The sequence below is a fragment of the Poecilia reticulata genome, linkage group LG17, assembly GCF_000633615.1.
Source record: "Poecilia reticulata strain Guanapo linkage group LG17, Guppy_female_1.0+MT, whole genome shotgun sequence".
In the NCBI taxonomy this organism is placed as follows: domain Eukaryota; kingdom Metazoa; phylum Chordata; class Actinopteri; order Cyprinodontiformes; family Poeciliidae; genus Poecilia; species Poecilia reticulata.
Genome location: NC_024347.1, coordinates 4,110,287 through 4,131,087, shown reverse-complemented (window position 1 = coordinate 4,131,087; position 20,801 = coordinate 4,110,287). Strand labels below are relative to the sequence as shown.

The following is a 20,801-nucleotide window of genomic DNA, read 5'->3' as shown; positions in this document are numbered from 1 at the left end:
GCGCTGCCGACCTGCTTCCATGCACACAGCTTGTAAAACTGCAAGATAGTGGGACAAATCAGTTTCCCTGATCAATCTGAAAATGTTTCACCTTTTATAATGATTAGGAGAGTGAAAAGAGAAACTGTATTGGCTGCTGGAGTTTCCTAGACTTTCCATTCTCTGATATCCCGGCACAGCTTTTGTTTTACTGGAGAGCTGCATTAAAGTAGCTCAAACACTCATTCTTTAAAGGGTGTTATAATATGAATGCTACATTATGTTATAATTCTCTTCCCTCAATAGAAACATGCTTGAATTCTTACTTTGACTCTTGTATGTTTGAGGAATGGCCACCATTCATGGCTGCCTAAACGCTTGTGCCGCTTATTCCCTAATATTCTCATACCTGAAGCTCCTCCCACAGAGAAACCCACACAGCTCCTCCAGACTAGTGGCAGCAGCAAATAGCAAACACCTGGTAAACCTGTGTTCATTTTTCTACTTCTACCATTAGGTAAGAAAAAAAAAATTGAATTGGCACAATGTTTTTTATAACCTGACCCTGAAACATTAAAACGTATTTAATTTATTTGATAAAAAGAACATGATTAACTTTTTTTTGTTTGATTTTGAGAGATAAATTAAACTACAATCTAACATTGGACTATGGCAAAGCAAAAAAAAAATAAAAAATTCCTGCTCAACCCAGCTTGATTTCAGGTTAGAGTTGGAGGCATGGTTTCCTCCAAACTGAAGTGGAAATTTGTGCTTTCCTTCAAAAATGTAGATGAGTTTGTTTTGTATAAGCTGTTTTTAAACTTGCATCTAAAAGAGTGACAGGTTTGTGTTTGTCCTTTATGAAGCTCAGTTTGACTTTAGACACTCAAATAAGTGCACAGAGAAGCATATTTGCTGTCAATCAGTGTTATTTTTTGCTAAAATAACTCACATAAATCAGCATAATTGCTAATTTGCCTTCCACCGTTTTTGTTTTCCCACGCAGCATTGAGCGCTCCCGCCTTCTAGAACTTTCGGGGTAAAACGTATTTGTTCGAGGCCGAGGCTTTCAAAACGAAGACTTCTGTGTGCCGCGAAACATCTTCTCACGTCTTCTCAAATTAAAGCAGAACCTCTCCGAGCTGCCAGCAGCCGGCGAGCCCTGTCACGAGAAAAGAAAATCAACTTAAGCCGAGAGTCGCTCTGCCCCAGTTGTAGACATGTGCGCCGACCCGACTGCGCTCCTCCAGCGTTTTCACCGCATTACCCAGAAACGCTCCGTTCGCGTGACCCAATTTGCAGCCTCTCCTCCTCATTCATCTGCTATCACAGATGCGCGGCAGGAGACTCGGCGAGCGGCGGAGTATTCATCACCTCTGAGCGGTGAGGTCCTTGGCTTCCATCCTGTCGGCCTGCTCCGCGAGCCGAACCTCCGCGGACGGGAAGGGCGGGAGGGAGCTCCATCTGCGGCTCGGGGTGAGAGAGGCAGGGATGCGTTCGAGGACCCATTTGTGGTTATGTTTTATGAAATATGTAATCAAATATGAGCTTGGCAGCATTTTTCTTCCGCTGACAGTCAATTTAAATATTGTATCTGCCACATCTGCCTGCTGCAGAGCTTCTTCAGTACCCTCGAGGTAATTGAGATGTTCAGTTCAGCTTGTGGAGCTATCGCCGTCCTTTTTTAACAGAAGCAATATGTTTCCACTCTCTTTTATGCATTTTTATAATCATGATTATTAGATTATAACAAACATCCATTGGTAAAAGAGTTATTCAAAACAATAGTAGTGACTTTATTTATAAAGCGCTTACAGAAAAAGCGCCGAACAGTTACAAAAAGATAAAAGACWAAATTAWACGGTGAAGATCAGAAAARGTTAAAACACCAAGAAGGCAATAAAACAGAAAGTGTTTTTTTTTTCCTTCCCCTTTTTTAACAGAAGCAATAYGTYTCCACTCACTTTTATGCATTTTTATAATCAAGATTATTAAATTATATCAAACATCCATTGAACGGCTTGTTATTATTCATCAATAACATGCCGTTCCAAAGGGAACCCATCTTAAGATTTAACCATGAAGGAAATGATTTGGTTTGGATTTATGTTTTGAATGTACCTCATTTTTATTAAAAAAAAATTTATAGCAAACTTTAACTTGGCTTTAATCACATCCACAGAACCGGGCTTCCTGATGTCCTGGTCCATTTATTTACTGATCCGTTTGCAGGAACGGCACCAGAATGTTTGCTTGGAAGCAGCRCATCAAGTTGAGACACGGCACATGCGCAGATCATAAATCGAATGGAAGGAAAAGTAGTCMCTGGGCAAAGGGTGGATTATCTTGCTCTGATACCCCGGGGGCAAAGATTTCTCCCTCTCGCTCTGCCAAAGGATGGGGCCCCGGGGCCTTCTTTCACAAGCCAKCTTTGTTCATCAATAACACGCCGTTCCAAAGGGAGCCCATCTTAAGATTTAACCATGAAGGAAATGATTTGGTTCGGATTTATGTTTTGAATTTATCTAATTTTTATTTTTAAAAAACTAGCTAAACTAGTTTTTGATTTTTTTCAAATTCAACTAGATGTGATTCATTCTATCGGGATTTCATGTGATTGGAAACAGAGCATATAAAGTGTATTCTGCAAAGAGCTTGGAAGTTTGATGGAAAACAAACAGCTTCACGTTGACCCCCAGCACACCGGGGTCAGGTATGAAGAAGTTCAAAGAAGGCAAAAGTACTGGAATAACGTGAAGCTGTGAACGTCTCATGGGACACAGTTATGGTAAATGACTCGTACCTGTATAGCACTTTAAGTCCAGAGGACTCCAAAGCACTTCACACTACACTTCGTCATGAACACATTCACGCACTGATGGCGGCAAGCTACTGCGACCCATGACCCGGTGACGACAGGTCATAGGTCAGGCAAAGCAGGTGAAGTGTCTTGACCAAGGACACAACAGTGGAGACAGACGGAGYGGGATTCAAACCAGCAACCCACCGATTAGGGGATGAATTCCCACCACCATCTCCTCAGTTCAGTTCATCAAGTCAAGCTAGGAGATGATAAATCAAAGCACCGGCCAACATGGTAACTCTGGAGGAACTGCAGAGATCCTRCTTTGGTGGCAGTGGTGGTAGGAGTTTGTGTTGTAACCGGTGGGTTGCTGGTTTGAACCCCACTCTGTCCATCTCTGTCGTTGTGTCTTTGGGCAAGACAAGTCACTGCCTTGACGAGTAGTGGTGCGTGGCAGACTCACTTTTGTCAGATTGCCCCAGGGCAGCTGTGGCTACAGTCCAGTAGCATTCACACACCATTGGTGTGTGAATGGGTGAATGGCTGAATGCAGTGTGAAGCGCCTTGGGGTCTTCTGGATTAGATAAAAGGCTGGACAAGTACAAGACATTGACCATTTAGGTAGGCGAATGAGTCAGCAGGACAACCAACTGTTAGTCATACATCACATCTTCATGTAAGACTAGGAWGAATTAAAGCTATTGCTAAAACAAAGCCATAAAAACTTCTATGCGCAGTTTGCAACAGCAAACATGTGAAACAAAGAGCTCCGGAGTCTAAAATTTCACYTTTTGTCTCTTTTTGTAGGGGTTATGTCTGTTACATAAAGTTTCAATAACATATCCTGAAGTTTGCGGTTGCTCCCAATGTGGCTTAACAGGCCTAAAGCTCTTGTATCTGTTCCGGTTSGGGCCTTTGCTCGCTTTCTAATTACCCCGGTTTGTGTCTTCGSCGCGCSGCACCAGCAGGGAAGAGCCGCTGTATTTTTGATGCGGAGCCGCGACGAACAACAAGCATCTGGCACAGCGGCGGCAAGCGGTCAGCATGACGTCTTCTGACGAGACCCTTCAGATCACTTTTCATCAGAGCGTCGCAGTCGGAGGCTGCCCCCGATGCTTTGCTTTAATCAGCCGTCAAGTGTCATATTCAGAGGGCCTCACTCAGGGGGTGGGGGCTTTCATCCAGCCTCCATTCTGGGTTTATACAAAAACAAGTGAAAACAGAGGGAGCGGCGTMACGGCGAGGCGGCGCGARCTGCGCCAGACCCTGACCTTGCGACGCCATTGTAATGAGAAGGAGGCGAGTGTATCACTTATCATTAGCGGCATGATTAGGTGCCAATGGGCTGTGCCTGCCGCGGTTTGAACCCTCCGCTCCGCGACAATCCCAGGAGTGCGATAACATATGAGATGACAACAGTTTCACACCCAGATTCACACCTCCCGCGGTTCCATACGTCGCAGCAGCCTAATCACTCATGTGAGATTAATGAGAGAAGTTGAGGTGTGGTGGGACGCTCACTAATTACAAGCTCACACACTGGATTGTCACCAGGGGAGCAGACGGTTAGCGTGTGCTTTGTGTGTGTGTGTGTGTACCTCTAAGCGTGTTTTAAAGTCAGTTTTTGTTTTAAAAAAACAAAACAACAACAACAAAAAAAAAAAACCTGATGGTTTCCAGCAGAAGAAAATGAGCAACATCAAAGCTTCTCTCAGGAGAAAATGTGCGAGGAAGAAAAAAAAGGCACTTTGTGGGAATAATGGCGCGGCGAAAACAAAATCAAATCAACTCAAAATGCCGCTGAACGGAAAGGTAACAAAAGCGCCGGTGTAAATTATTTCATTTCTTCCTGTGCGCTGAGCCGCCTGCGAAAAGAACAAAAAAGAAAACAATGCAGTCATGAAAACACATAAGCAGCTCCGCAGAAAAATGTGTTCGACAAGTTTTTCTTTGAGCAATGTTGCTCACTTTTTTTTTTTTGTCAGGCGTTCTGTTTGGACACCTTAAATAAATCAGGATTTCTATCGCAGAAAAGAAAATAAACAAGGGAAGGTTTTCCAAATCCAAATCCTAGCAACTTATTCTTTTAGTAGAAAAATATAAAGTTGTTTTATTGCCTTCAGACCCCAATTATGGAAAAACTGCTTTYGACCCGATGCCAAGTAAATATCCGGCCTRTATCGCTGATACGATGCTTTTTATTGAAGTTTGAGACATTCAGACTTCTGACCTTAAGGTMATTTGTGCTTTTTCTTCTGTTCAAACCTCAAAGTTTCTAGGTTTGCACAAAATACTTAAGACATATTAACATAATTTGTGTGCATTTTTTCAAAATAAAGTGCAAAATATTATTTGAGTGCAAATCAAAAAATGTTTTCTTAAGGAAGTCGACAAACTACGACGCAAAACAAACAACAAAAAAAACCAACTGTTACGACTGACGGCGTAAAGTTAATTATAAATAATGAGTGTGCAGGTGCCCGGCTGCTTTCCGGAGGTGACAGACATAAAAGCTGYTGAAGCRRACTTCCTGTGTTCTATCCTCGACTCATCTCCGCCGCCACACCCCTTTTCTTTGTTCACCTGTGTTAGAGTTCTGGARTGTAGGAGTGAGCTGCCGTTTATGTTTCCTCAGTTTTCTCATGYTTTTCTTAGTTAGGAAGGTAAGTGTTTGTCCTTTGGTTTATTTACTTTTGATTAGGTAAGTTTCTGTTACTAATTAGGTAGTTTCCTTTTGTTTTTTGTTTTCGGCRATAGCTCACTCTGAAGCCAAATACTCCATTTGTAACATCTTTATCAAAAATACATCTTTTTAAAATAAATAATAATTATCAACTGTTCAACTTTGTGTGTCAGTTGTTGAGATCAGAGGAGGATGGATCCTTCATGTTGTGACCTGGCCACCCCTAAACTGGTCGTAACATAAATTGGGGGCTYGTCCGGGATTTAGATCCACTCTTATCTACAACAGAAAAGCAAGAAATCAATGAYGGATCATTCTGCTGCGCTTTGATCAATATCTCCTTAGTAATATTTAAACTCAGAGTTATGYCTGCAGGAATAAGTTCAGAAACGTCACATTTTGACACTTTTACAGAGGCATTCGCATCAAAACCATTTTCATCAAGTGTAGCCATAAATGACCCAGACAAATCTAYGATTTCCCCCATTTTAYGAGCTTGCGYGCGTGTAATTGYGCATGCAGGAAACACATCCAAAGTAGCAGCTGATTCAGTAACAAGAGTAACACAACAAAAATGTTAARAGAGTCGAWATGAAATTAAAGTATTGATCTTACCACACTAGTATTGATCCGATATCGACTTGGTATCGATATTATCGATCTTTCTGACCGATCCACCACCTCTAATGTCAAGTTGTTTGTTAAAGCTACAGCGTCTTGATAAAGTGCTTGGTCTGTAAACACAATTTGTTGCCATAAATTCACCAACTTCACATAGTTCTGAACTTAAGACTAGGCCATTCTAATTTTTTTCCCAATCTAAACCATTTCATTTTAACTCTGGCTGTATGTTTCAGGTCATTTGGAAGATATCAGGTGAATTTCCGGCCCAGTTGCGAGTCAACRGAGCAAACTTTTAAAAGGCCGTCTTTCAACACTGATTTTTWAAAATGTTTTCACATGAATAGCAAAACTAACTTTCCTTCTACTTCTCAATAATGCACTACTTAGTTGAAACATCACAAAGTGTAAGAAAATTTATGGAATAATAGGCATGTATTCGTCTACCTGTTCAGCTAAAYGTCTAGCATATGCTCTTTGKGTTGAACAGAGTCTTTCATTAAGCTTCATCCTTTAGTTCAGGTGTGTTGAAATGCGTTTGGCTCCTGATTGGACGGTAAACACCACCGTCGTCAATGCAAAATGCGAACGAGACGCAGCTGTTGCCACAGATAGATCTCTCCAAACATCTCTTGTTCCAGACAAAGGCTGCAGCAGGAATACAAACCTGCGTTGTGATTCTACAGTAATGAAAAGTGCTAAACTAATCGGGGTTGGTTAGAGCRGATTATGGTGTTTTCATTAAAACAAGCCGACTGGGCAAAACCTTTTGGGCAGCTGCAGAAGGTTTTGGTGTTTATGCTTTATGGAGAGASTTTAGCCTCTCGCAATCAGAAGAAGAAGGATGTGGCCGTCACAGAAACCGATTTGAGTAAACGGCTCCCGTTGACCGACCGTCTGGATGTTCGTACTGCAGGCCAAACGTTTTCAAAGTTTGATTAAATTCATACAAAAAAGATGACAGTTTCATTGGTACAATTTAAAAATGATTATTCTGTTAATGAGTCACGTGTCAAAGCACTTCTTTAAAAAAAAAAAAATCCGATGCATGAAGTTTTCTTGCTTTGAGATTTGCTTTCTTCAAAGTGACCTGTGGTAGCATGACATATGCAGGAATTCATTGGCATTTTTTTYCTTAGTTTATCCACTTTTGCATTTAAATTTTGCGGTTTCTAAATTGGGATGTGCCAATATGATCATTTTGAGCGATATCGATATTTGATAATAATATTGCTGTATCGGCCAAGTTCTTCTTCGACAAAATTATCACTGATGCTTTAGAAGCTTCCGTAGCTTATACCAAATCTTTTGAGTCTCTCCTCCATTCCCACATACTAGGCAGCTGATAAAACGGAAACCCAGCAAGGACGCATCTCATTTTAGACAAAGATGTGTTTTTATTTTTTGTGCCAAACGAAGAAGCTTCAAAACCCAGAGCACAGCACTCTATTGTAAGCACGCTCATTAAGTGAAACTGTCCTTCAGCTATGCGCGTTTGATGCGTTTCGGCGTCGCAGTGTGACGGAAAAGGTAGATAAACAAAAAGTTTCCGTGGCGGTGCTACCCCTCTGCTTCGTTACTGCAGCTTTGCAGACTTCAGGTAATGTTTTTGTGCTCACCAGTTTTGATCACGCTGACTTTTATCTCGACAACACACAAAGTCTTTGTAGTCACGTTCCCTGTCTGCAGCGTTCCTGAATCAAATTTGTGAGGGTTTTTTTCTTTTTTTTTGGGTGGCATAAAAAGTCAAAGCAACATTAAAAACAGCTGTTTGCTGTCGAGTTTGATGAAGGAAGCTGCTTGTGTGTCTTTATTTTGTCCATGACTCGCGTGCGATTAAAGAGGACACCTTTTGGCTATTTATTTAGTTGTGCGAGAACAGAGAGAGAAGGGAGAAAAAAGCCCTAATTGTCTCATTAATTACTCTTCGCATGAAATAATGACCGAGCCCTTGTGATCGCAGTTCTTTGTTGCTCAATAATGAAGGCAGAGGTGGAATGGCAGCAAAAGAAAACATGCTTCAACCTTTTTTTTAATCACAGCATTATGCTAGAAGAGAGGGAGAGAAAAAAAGGAAAAACAGGGCAGATAAGAACAAAAGGCAGGAGGAGTGAGAGAGAAAAAAATGGTAAAAACAAAAGAAAAAAAATGCAGCATTAGGACCGATTCGTTTAGTGCGAATCAAAAAGAGAGCAGCAGAGACGGAAAAAGATTTGGCCGTGAAGTGTTTGCCAGGCCTGCTGGAGCCCACCCAGTTCTCTCTCTCCCACCATCCCAGCGCGGTGAATAGGCTGTTTAACACACTGTTCAGACACCGAGACGCGGCACAACAACAAACCAAATCAGAAGCAAATTAAAGACTCCTCGGGGGGAAGCAGCAGCGTATCGCCAGAGGTGTTCTGGAAAGCCAGGCCACGCCAATTAAGTGTTGTAAGACGGGTCCAGGAGCCGGTTCTCCGGACCTCCAGCACACGATGGTTGTTATTAGATGAATAAAACGACAGATTGTACAGGGTGTCATTAAAAACGTCTTAAATTCTGGTAAAATTCTTCTAAAATTAAGGCATCAACATGTCAAATTCATAAAAAAAAATACATTTTGTCATGGCTTGGCTATTCAGTCTTACTTATATCTTACATATTGAGTCAACGTCTATTTTTATCTGTTTTTATCTCAAGACATTTCATTTGTTTAGCTAGCTAGGTTGTTTATATTCGTCATGGGATAAAAAAATTTATTTGTAAAATTTATTGCCACTGGCTCACGTGCATTTTATGGACAAAAGCTTACTTGTCTACTCGTGGGACTATTCTGTCACGCAGAAGTCTGAGTCATGTTCAGATGCCGTCTGTGATTTGAGTCAGTTGAGGCTACAAGTAACTAGCTGCAGATAAACTACTATCTAGAGTAGCAAGAGTAGACTGCTTACCCTAGATAGCAATATATCTAGCTAGGGTAGCAGTAGCTAGCAAGGTTTTATTAGCAACTAGTTAGTTGGTGTCAGATGTAAACAACTAGATAGCTAAAATGTGAAATCATTGTAAATTTTTTCTTTTTTTTTAGCTAGCAAACTTTTTTAGTAAATTTTTAATGGCTAAGGAAACTTAAAATTTATCACCAGTTGGCTGGAAAACGTTCGTCTTCCTCACTGGCTCACTCCTGTTGCTAACAGTGCTTTTTACTCGAAAAATCTGGGAAGCACAAAGCTGCTGACGAGACACAAACAAACAACTGAGATGTCAAAGTTTTCATGTGGTGACGCCAAAGCTCACCAGACAACGGTCGCTGCCGTTTCCACTAGCGCTGGTCTCAAAGCAGCATTTGGTGCGATACACACTCTGAAGTCAGGGGTCGAGTGGATTTTAAACACAGAGGTCAATCACTAGTCTTAGCAGGTCTTAAATTTTGTTCATGATGATCTTTAACCGTTTTAAATTTGAGTCGAAGCCCTTAGAAACGCTGCTGTAAGCCCGGTCCTGTTGTCACGCTGCTGTGCGCTCCTACCACAGGGAGCTGGTGACACTAGATTAGCCTGAATACGTCTGTTATAGTCTGTCTAATGCAAACTTCCAACACAAGTTGCATTATTTGTGTCTCCAGGCCTCTAAAGGGAACGTAGCTCTTCATATCTGTCATATAGCCGAGGAAAAAACCCTTATTTATCCCCGATTTTTGCTTCAGCGTGAATAGGTGCTGATTATCCTGCAGCTGATCTGGGTAAGCGCTGCCGCAGCAGCACTTCAGAGGGCAGTGAGGGGCTGCCATGTTAAAGACGATCCTAACCGGTTGCACAGCTCCCAGGCCTGTGCTGACATAAATCAGCGCAGCAAAGCAACTGCGTGGCGTTGCTTATTTAGTTTCCCAGCTGCACCCAGTGAACCTGAAGCAACGAGAGGCGCTGTTTTCGACTCAAATGAGTGCTTCCAGCGCATACAGTTCAGTTTTACTGTATGGTTTTTTTTTGTTTCCCTTTCTCTCCACCTTTCATGATTGTACACTTGACTGTTCCACCGTCAAAGGTCCTCCATCTTGTCAGATTGAGGCGGACCTAACGGGGCGCGCATGAACGACCTCAGCAGTTCTCATAGGAATACCAGGAGAAGGAGAGGTTGCTACTACAACATTTCAGCATCAGCATTGATCCAGAAATCAAAGGTTTGATGTAAAATTTAGAAAGAATTGCAAGATATACCCCGTAAACTTATTCCACTTTTTGTTCGGATGCAGCCACAAACTTTACACAAAATAGCACATAATCAGGATGTGGAAGGAAAAAATAATGCTTGATTTTCAAACCTTTCTACGTGTAACGGCTTAAAAGTGTGGCATGTAGCTGTCCAATCTGACTGAGGCTAAGGTACAGAGAACATCTGTCAACATCTTTTTAAACTCTGCCTCCATATATTCCATATGATTTAGGCCTGGACTTTGACTGGACCATCCTAGCACACAAATACAATCCTTTATATGTTGTTGGTATGTTTGAGGAGGTTGTCCTGCTGGATTGTGAACAGTCCCCTGAGTTTTAAGTCTCCACCAGCTTCTCTGTGCCAGCTGGTGAAAAATGCCCCCACACTATTATGCTACTTTATTGTGTTTTACGACGGTAAAACGTGGTAGCGGCAAAGTCCTAGATTTACGTTCAGAAAATCTGAGCAACAGAAATGAAAGGAAGAAAGGTGGGGAGAAAGAAGAAGAAGATGGCGAGAGAAGCATAGAGGGAGCACAAACCAAGTCTGCCTCTAAACCTGCAGAAAGAGAAAGAAACAAAACCAAGAAACCACAGCAGCAAACAACATAATCAGTATATTCTACCAGTAGCTTCTCCAGATTATAAACCTTTTTCATGTCTTGGCGTCTTGACTTCTAGGGCAATTGGTTGCACTTGATTTTATTTAAGGGTATCAGTAAAATGAGGGCCGAATGCCGAAAGCAGTGTAGATTCTCATTATAACCGAATGACGTATTAGCACAAAGAGCTTCATGCCAGTCAACCGCTCTCTAGTCAGGAATCTAATTAGCTCAACAAAGGCACATTAACCTTATCATGGATTTAATGGCAATTAGACGCATGTAAGGCCGCTTACAAGTGACTTGAACTTATTCTTGATTATGAGGCTGATAAAAGCTGATGCAGGGTAGAATATAAGGGTCCAAATTAATTATTTCACAACAGCGTAGATTAAAAGCTGCTTCCATTGACGGATGCAGCTGACTGCCACCGCCGGGTGAGTCTAGGGAACACGGCCGGCTAGACGGGGCTCTGCCGGGCCAGGTTGTGACAGGATTGTCCCAGTCCATGAGCTGGGAGGCATTTTGTAACGAAGATGATCAGCGCGAGGTGCCAGAGCCGGTCTGTCGGTCGAGCAAAAACGCTCCAGCGGCTTCCGGGGCTCCACGCCGGCCTTGGAGCAGAAGGCAGAAAAGAAAAGATCCTTGGGAGAGCGCGGGCCTCCTTTATTCTCCTACACGAGAGCGCGCGCGCGCGTGTGATCCGCGGGCCTGAAGTGTCCGCCGGGACCACGGCGAACGGAGGTTTAATTGGCCATATCCAGTGATGGATGGCTGTTCAACCTTTTGTTACTCATCAGTGGCAGGATGCACCGAGGCTTGCTTGTTTCACAATATGAGGCTGATTGTGGGGTCTATTAAAAATCAGCCTCTGGAGGAGATGTCACTGTGCCGCGACGCCACAGCTTGAAAGGAGAAACTCCGGAGTGATCTGATTTGAAGAAAGAAAAGGAAAAAAAAAAAAGAAAAGAAAAAAGAATCAACTTGCGCTCAGTTGATTGCCCATTATATCGCGAAGGCAGTAAAAACATGATTGAAAAACTGATCACACTTAATGAGTTATCTCTATCCACAGAGACATCCGGAGGGAGATAATTGACATTAATTATCCGCTTTTGTTTCTCGGGCAACGTAAATCAAAGCGGGGAGGGGGGGAAAAATATCTTACTTTTTATTTAATCGCAAACAGAAATCATCGTGTCAAGCAAATTCCTGATTGAACGGCGTGTACGTTAATGACATAATCACTCCCTCGCCGAACAATCGGGGCTGGTGGAAAAAAAAAAAAAAAAAAAAGTTCCCTCTCTTTGTGCTCAAGAGTGATTGATGCGCTCAACGGTTGGGAAGACGTGCGTCAGGTTCAAGATACAAAATGCCTGTTTTTGTTCGGTAAACTGTGTGCAGGGGAAGGAGCTCTAAGTGAAGCAGAAAGCAAACAACTCCCGAGTATCGTCTCAGACACTCTGGCAGACGGAGATGAAAACAGAAACAGGCTGACGGCAGGAAGCGGAGGATATCCAGGCGAAGCGAAGCCGACTTTGCTCGAGGAGGGCTTCCTTTGCACTTCACAGGGGAGGTGCCAAAGTGAGAGGAAATTAATAAATAAATAAATGGCCACTTTTGCAGCAGGGTTGGGGGATAGGGGGGGTTCTTTTGACATCCCCTAACAGTTGAGAGTAAGCTGGAAAAATGAGTGATGCTCGTTAACTCTGACCCAAATCCTGCTCGACAGTGGGAGCTGTTAAAACACGGAGCAGACTCGGGAGTCTGGGTGACCTAGATAGCATTGGCTCTGAAAAGCAGCCATACATCACATTAAGTCGCTCTTCGCTCTAATACAATCAGGCATATCTCTCTCATTGGTAATGAAAATGACATTCTGATAAGGTTCTTTGTGACACGGAGAATAAATACCTCTCCGTCCGCCGACACGCCGATGCCTCGTCTGTTGGGACGGACTCTCGGGGTAGACTGCTCCTTCGCCGCTGGACCTGGGTGACATTATCAGACTTCTGAGCGGACACGGACTGTGACACCATAGTCGGACGAATGCGAACCAGAACTCGCGGTGATGAGTCGTCCTCGGTTACCAGCTGTTGGTGGAGGAAATGGAACATGTCTGAGCAAAACAGTTCACTTCTTTTCTTCGTTGTTCAGCCGTTCGCTTTGTAGGTCGACTCGACGGGTTTCATCGAGCGTCCCTCTTTGTCTCACCACCACATGTTCTTTTTCACATCATCTTAGAGCTCTCTTCATTTTGTGCAATATGTTCACTATCCTTCCTCTTCACATGTGCAAATTATGTCAACCTCGTTTCTCAAACTTTGTCTCCAACCCTTGTTGACCTGAGTCGGCCATTACAAATGTGCGCAAAAACTTTGTTGATATTTTAAAGGGTTGTGGTTGTGGTAGTGTCATCATTTGTAAATATGATGCTAGAATTAGAATTGCAGCCCAAAAGTTCATCGCCAGTTCAGAGTTCATTAGATAACAGGATGATTATTGGAGATTTTAGCTAGGCCAGGATGTTTATAGATATGTCATTTTGCCTGAGTTCATTGTTCAGACATAAAAGGAATACAGGAAATTGTTGTTGCATGTAAAACACATCCAGCTCTCATTGAAAATTTGTTTCACTTCCCTCACTGTCCTTTTTTTATCAGTTCTGATTTAAAAAAGAACAGTACCCTTGAAATAACACAACACTAACTCGGGTAACGTTTCAGCAAGATATAGCAGCTTGTTTTAAGTCAATAATTCCTAGTTATTGATAGAAGTACTTGTTCCATTGACAGATTATTTCACTTATAACAAATCTTTTTCCCATGTTATAAGTGAAATAAGCTGCTAATGTAAATGTATATACTTATATTTGCACTAGAAACTGGACCAAAAAAACTTTGTGTTTTTTGCAGTAAGTTCTTGTTTTTCACTTGAATTTTACTTTCAGACTAGTTTGACATTAGAAGTGATGACTTTTATAATCTTTTGTCCATGACTGAATGAAAGGTCTTCCGATACACCGCTCTTTGGTGCCTCCAGTTTTCCCGGTATCTGTCCTTCCTGTCGTGGCCATTTCCAGAAGTCTTTCCGGGGGAGAAACTGACGAGGGTCTTGGAAACAAACTTCCAACATTGTCGCCATCACAATGTCACACAATGTCACACAATGTCAGACATGACAATGAACTCCCTGCTACTCCCAGTGCCCAGCTTCTTTTCTGTCCTCTCTTTCCCCGACAATAGCACCTCAACTCGCCAACCGAAGCCGCGGTGCCAGCTTGGCACGGCTTGGCCCGTGTTAGCGGCAGATGATTCAAGGGCATTAAAACACAATGCGGGGGTTTCCAGTTCACGGTGCCAGGAGTGGCACCGCCRCTGTTTGCTTTGAAACAGCCTCTCCCATCCTCTCCTGCTGTTGGACCCATTAGCAGTCCATCCTCCGAAAATTTGCTTTGCGTGCAACAGCAGCGCCGGTCATGGTTTGCTGTTCTGTATTTACTCATGAGCAGTACATAAAGTSAGAGTGTTAAATATTTCACCAGAGGTCTTCTTCATGGGTGGCCGCTACAGCAGCGAGCATTAGCTGCACACTCATTAAGGATTGATGATCCAGAAGAGATAATAACATCTTTGTTGATTTGTTAAATTGCTGCCCGCCATTTCATGCGTTAGCACTGTAATGAGTGAACAAGGGGGCATGTGTCATTTTAATTTTTAACCACCTCTAGCTTAACATTTGTCATCTCCGTCTCCTTGCCTTGCAGTGCTGAGAGCTACGGACTGTGATGGGCTGCCAACCCGCATCTGAAGTGCTCCAACAAAGAATAATATCCACTTCTGACCTGCTCTGAAGAACAATATTTGATTCAATCAGCGTTGCAAGTCTCCCCCAGGGGGATCGCTCCTGAGCAATAGGTGAACCTTCGTGAAGAAACACTGGAGACCATGTGATACTTGACCTTCWCTGAGAGAACTCGGGTGCTCTCCGGAGGATGTCAGATCTGATCTGAAGCCGTCCCTCCAGAGGATCGTTCGGCTCATAATTCAATCGGCTCTTCGATGTTTTGCCCGGCGTCGCTCAAACGCCGCGGACCAGCAGTGACRGGGCGCATCTGTTGACGCCGGATCTTCATTTGTTGAGGAGTAGCAGACACGTCGCCATGGATTTGACTGAGATTATCCATACCAAAGAGCGGCTGTGAGAAACACGGAGAGCCGACGGAGGGCGAATCGAACACCGGGAGCTCGAGGGGGGTCAGCGAGTGCTCTGCTAAACTCATGGTGGATCTGCTGTGAGCAGGACAAGGGACTCAGCGGTGGAGGATGTCAGCAGAGGCCGAGGTCCAGTCGGGTGTCAAAACCAGCCAGCGAAAGGAGTCCAGGAGGATCAGAGGTACGTTCAGTTCTAACAGAACAATTTTTAAGTTTCGTTGACAGGCTGGTGTCTGTTTAGTAGTACATGATGAAGCATGAGATGGATAAACGGACCGAGGCATTATTAGAGGCCCTGAATGGGTGAGGCATTAAGGAAAGGTCTTGGCTACGTTTTTACCTCCCACACACGGTTATGACAGGAGGTGAACCAAGAAATTGACTTATGACCGGAAACAAGCRACTTTTTTTCAATGACTGTTCCTGACCTGTGACTGAAACTCAAGATTCTGATGTTTTTCCAATCAGTARCTACAGCTACATTTCCATTACAAAAGTTTTAGTATTTCACCAATGTCAGGAAAACAACAATTCGCAATTGAAGTGTTTCCGTTAAATAAGAAACAAAATTAAAAACGCATGTTGAAGTCATTTAAAAATGCTATGCGCTATCATCCGCCATCATCCTCCATCCTCCTCCATCATCCTCCTACCACTTCCTGTTGTCTTATTCTTTGTGGTTTGCACCAGTGGCAACACCCAGTTGTTGAGTACATACATTTTTCTAGCACCAAAACTTTTTATCAAAAAAACAAGCTTTTTCAAAATGGATGTGTTTCCTTTAAGCAAGTTTATTTTTTAAATGTAAAATTGCACCATTTTACAGTCAATGGAAGAGCAACTTATGTTTCCATTCGATTGTTATACAATATTTGAAACGTTGCGACTAACTTGTATGACAATTGGATGGAAACATATCTAATACTTTCTGTATATGTTGTGAAAATGTGGTTTAAAACATACACCCAGTCTTTGAAGAGATATGTAGTTTTTCTCTTTTTGTTTTTCCTCCACCTKTCCCATCTCATCAATTAACAATGTCTGGACTGTAAATGCATAAAAAATATTCAGCTTGGCAGTTCTTTTCGGACGGGTGTAAAACGATTAGGAATAGAAACAGGTCGGCAATAAACTGGCTGTTTTTGCTAGCCTGGCAGACAGTGAAGATAACCCTGCACCTTGTTACGGATGGAGCTAAATAACATCAGACATGGAGGAAAAGAAGCCGCCACTCAGCCAGGTCCACTGAGAGCCTTCGTGTCTCATCTCGGGGATCCAGATGTAGTAACAGCCATCCCCACGTAGCCCCAGGGTTCGGCGGCACAGTGATTCAGGTGTCACGGACAGGGTAATTCACACCATGTCGCCGYGGCGAACGGCATAAGTGATCTGATTGGAAGAGGCATCCTCCGTGCGCTGAAAGCTTGAACCGGGATTGGATTGGCTTTGAGTAGGAAGATGCAGAGCGCTACAGAGAGCGGGATCGTCTTTGAGGTCGACTGAACYAGCAGGAGCTTCAGCGTTTGCCTTCCACTTCTTCATCCTGCAGTCTTTCCCCCTCGCCTCTCCATCCACGAAACAAAGCCGCTGCAGCTAGTAGTTCAGTGGGTTTCGGCTACTGTGAGTTTGCAGTAACAAGGTCGCGGGGGCCAAGTCCTCGGTGGCTGTTTCACAAGTTCTGTCGGATCGCTCTGATAAATGGCTCGGCTGGAGGAGGGCCCATCGATTTGAGTTAAGTGGAGAGGTGGGGAGGGGTGAAGGGGGGCGAGGGGGAGCGTCCGCCAGACGGCTCAGGAAACGGAGACTTTCTGCACAGAGTATCAGCCTCTGGCTTTAACATGTTAATCGCGCGCTCCAGGAACTGTCACAAGCACTGAAGAGGTGATTTAGATCTATATGAAGTAGAATTGAGTCTGCATGCAGAATATATGTATGCAGATGGATATGTGGGTTCAGCCGCTTGGTGATTCCAGATGTCTTTTAGGTGAAGGACGCTATGAAATCTGGCATATGGAACGTACAGTGGTGTGAAAAAGTGTTTGCCTCTTATATCGTTTTGTCTTTTTTTCACTTTTCTACAGCCAGGATGTTAACATGTCAGTTTTGGTTGCTTGCATAGATTTTAACTCATTAGAATTTGAAAAATTGATTGATTTTTTTTTTACATAAAAAGATTCCAGCCAGACAATTTGTATACTCTCGTTTCTGTAAATCTGACGCACGAGCGATGGACGACATTTCTCTTGGTCAGCTAAAAACAACCTGATGGGACCCTGGAACAAACTATTGTTGTTTTCAATCTGTGCTAAAACAACAAGTTCAGGCCCAGAAAAGGATTTCAATGCTAAACTTGTTGCGGATGCCCCCGACGCTAACGTYAGCGTCCTAAGTTCACATTTCTAAAGGATTTTTTAAAAGAGGTTCCATRAATAATCACTTGAAATCTGTAGAATAGCACTTTGCATCAATCTGATAGTTGAATAACCTAAATAATGGATTAAAAACAAGAAACTCCTATATTTATTAGATAATTTATTATTTATTATTTMTTTATTATTATTAGATAATTTAGCAGTAAAATGGGTGTTTGAATTGAAAATGTTTCTTATTATGTTGATACGTAGTTTTTGATTAAAATGTGATTAATTACAGACCCTGCAATTATTAGCTCTATTAAAAAAAATTTAATCGAGTCCCTCTACTACATCGAACGTATGTTTAAACCAAGTGGCGGGAAATCTATCTGTTTAAAAATACACCACCCTTCTTGTTTAGTAATGAATAAACCGTAATTAATCAGTTTCATTTATAACACCCAGGCCTGATTACTGCCATGTGCAGAATCAAGGAGACACTTAAACAGAACCAGRCTGCAGCTTTTCCTGGTTCGGACCGCTCGCTGTGCTYGTGGRTTTTGTGCTGTACCAGAAAAGCCAGATGAAAAATGTCTGGATGTTAGTTTTTGACCTTGACCTTGAGTGCAAATGAGGTCATGCAGCGGCGCAAAGGACTCCAGTAACCTTACCTCTGATTGAATCGGACGGAGATGCTGCGGCGTGACCTTAAACGCTTTAAAATGCTTTAAAACCCACCAGTGTGGCTGAATTAAAACACATCTGTGAAAACAAGTGGACAAAATCCGTGGCTAGTTAATCACAAACGGTTGGTGGCAGCTGTCAGGGATGAAACAATCAGCTATCGGGCTTRGGGGGCAATTACTTGTTCAGTTACGGTCAGATTGGTTTGGATAGCTTTTCCCCTTTAATATGAAGTCATCACTRAAAACTGCAGACTGCTGTGATGTACTAAGTTTCGTTTCTGCTCTTGTCTAAATGTGTCGAGAACGAAGCCAAAACCAACCTGAGGTAAATGTGCATCTTAATGCTTTCTGACTTCCCCGTCCTCATGACAACTCTCAAGGCTAGTCTCTTCAAATAAAGGCAGCAATCTAAAAAAATAAAATAAAATTGTGAGAGTATACTCCCAAAACTTCAAAACGTTGAACTGCTGACAGAAGAAAATTGCTAAGTGGTTGAGAGTTGTTGGAAAGCCATAGAAAGGTAGTAATGTCTTTAACAACTCATGTCCCAGTTTGCTGTGTGGCTTTGTCTGCAGGTTTGTCTCAGAGTGTGTGACTTGTTCTCTTTCTGTACATGCTGAGTCATTGGGAAGCAAGCTTTTGTTTTCTTCATGTAAAATATTATAGGAATTATAGAAGCTTCAGTGTTGTTGGGCCCTGTTGTTCTTCTGTTCAAAAGACAGAAAGTAAAGATTGTGACATTTAGACTCATCTATTGTCTAAATGTGTAAAAGCCACAGAAAAGTGTTATCTTTTTTTTTTACCATTAACAGCAATAATCCCGTCACAATAACAAATTTTGCTGGATGATAAATTGTCCCATGGAATTATCGCAATAAACGATAATGTTGATGTTTTGAGACCATTTTCAAGTAATATATTTGTCATGTTGTGACGAAATTTGGCCCCAAATGCAGCAGGCRAAAGACGTAAAATTCTGTAAACTTACAAAAATGTGAACAATTTCGCAATGAAGATATGTAAAAAAAAAAAATTACTATTTTAACAAATTCAGATGGTTGCACAATAATTGGTTCCCTTTATGGAGATGTCTTGTAGAGCTCCTCCAGCCTTTTAAGGCAGCATTTTTCTACCGTTTCATGTGAACAGGTTGGAACATATAGAGAGTTTCACCCTTGACCTTTTTGTACCTTCTCTCTGGACTGGAGACCCGATAACTCTTTTGATCCATGGTCTTCAGCTAGAGCCACAGCTTTTATACACTGTTTAGGTCTGGAGGCTGTGATGGATATAGAAGAGTGTCAATTATGGTAACATATGCTATTATTGATTTGGCCAAAGGTTTTAAATCACTCTACACCAATCTATTACTTGAAAATGGTCTCAAAACATCAATATTATCATTTATCGCGATAATTACTGGGACGATTTATCGTCCAGCAAAAATTAGTTGCTGTGACATGATACCGCTGATGCCATAGACTTTAACAAGAATCACAGGGTGTTGAAATGTGAAACAATCCCAAAGCATCACAGATCCTCCACCGTGCTTGGGCATGAGGAGGTTTCCACATAATCTGAAGGGTTAGCTGTTTAAAACATCAATACTAATCGTATCTGATTGAATCCTCCCAGGATGGTTTAGCAAAGTTTACTGCGACGTAGAGTTTTATTGGCTTTAAATGGTTGCTGTGGTAACCCCAAGGTTTGTCTTTTTTTCTGCAGCAGTAAACTTTACTTTTTAAGCTTCTTATCATATGAGATATGGATTATGGACAAGAAGCAAGCAGGTAAACGTCTTGGTAAAAGTTTATGTCACATTTCTAGCCAATCTAGTGAAACCCTAACCCTACTAATTAAAATGTCAAATTTAACTAAAAAAAAACTTGTTGTCAAATTTGTTTTAAAGGTACTTTTAAGCATAGCAATAATTTTGAGAACATGTGATTTATTTTTTTACCACGAAACAATGCGCTCTGTTTTTAGTGTGTGTTGCTATTGTAGTAAAACCAATGACTATTAACACATCTTGACCAGGGACAGCAACAAACCTGCAGATTGATACTGAAACATGGACACCATGTTTCAGTATCAATCCGAATACTGATTGATATTGAAATCAGTATTCAGTATCAATACTGATCCAGTTATCAAATCAGATCCAGATTTGATAACTGGATTTGATAACTGCAAATTCAGTTATCAAATCCAGTTGACAACTGGATTTTCTTTATGCTCGAAACCAGTTATCAATACTTTCAATACGTAGGTCAGAAATCCAAATTTTTTTTTTCCAACATCGGTCCGACACAGACATTAATATTGGATTGGTGCATCTCTACTGAAATCATCAGTGACAGACATGATGTAGAGATTAGGGGAAGGAAAAATAACCCAGCTGTGGGGTGTAAATGTTATTCAGTTTCCATCCAACACAAATAATAACAGTGGCATCCCACCAAGAAATAGAAAATCCTTGCTTAGCCGTCCATGACAAAGCGTCCTTAAAGAGGCTAGGACAGAGTAGCATACTTCTCAGCAGTGAGTAATTACCCAGTCCTGATAGCTGATGGATTTAACGTTAGCTTTGTTGTTCATAGCGTTTCCAGCTAATGGCTAAATATAGATTCCAGCCGGATCCTCTAATGCATCATGTGCTGCTTTACCCC

General features: G+C 42.1%; 1 protein-coding gene across 3 annotated transcripts in view; it reads left to right on the top strand.

Moving 5' to 3' along the window:
- dab1b (DAB adaptor protein 1b) overlaps positions 1–20,801 on the top strand; it is a 64,671-nt gene that overhangs the window by 9,055 nt on the left and 34,815 nt on the right. For all 3 annotated transcript variants that reach the window (XM_017310093.1, XM_008433161.2, XM_008433158.2), the window contains exon 2: positions 14,645–15,273. In XM_017310093.1, coding sequence (XP_017165582.1) covers positions 15,204–15,273 — 70 coding nt within the window. In that variant the 5' untranslated portion in view covers positions 14,645–15,203. The remainder of the gene's footprint in view (positions 1–14,644; positions 15,274–20,801) is intronic.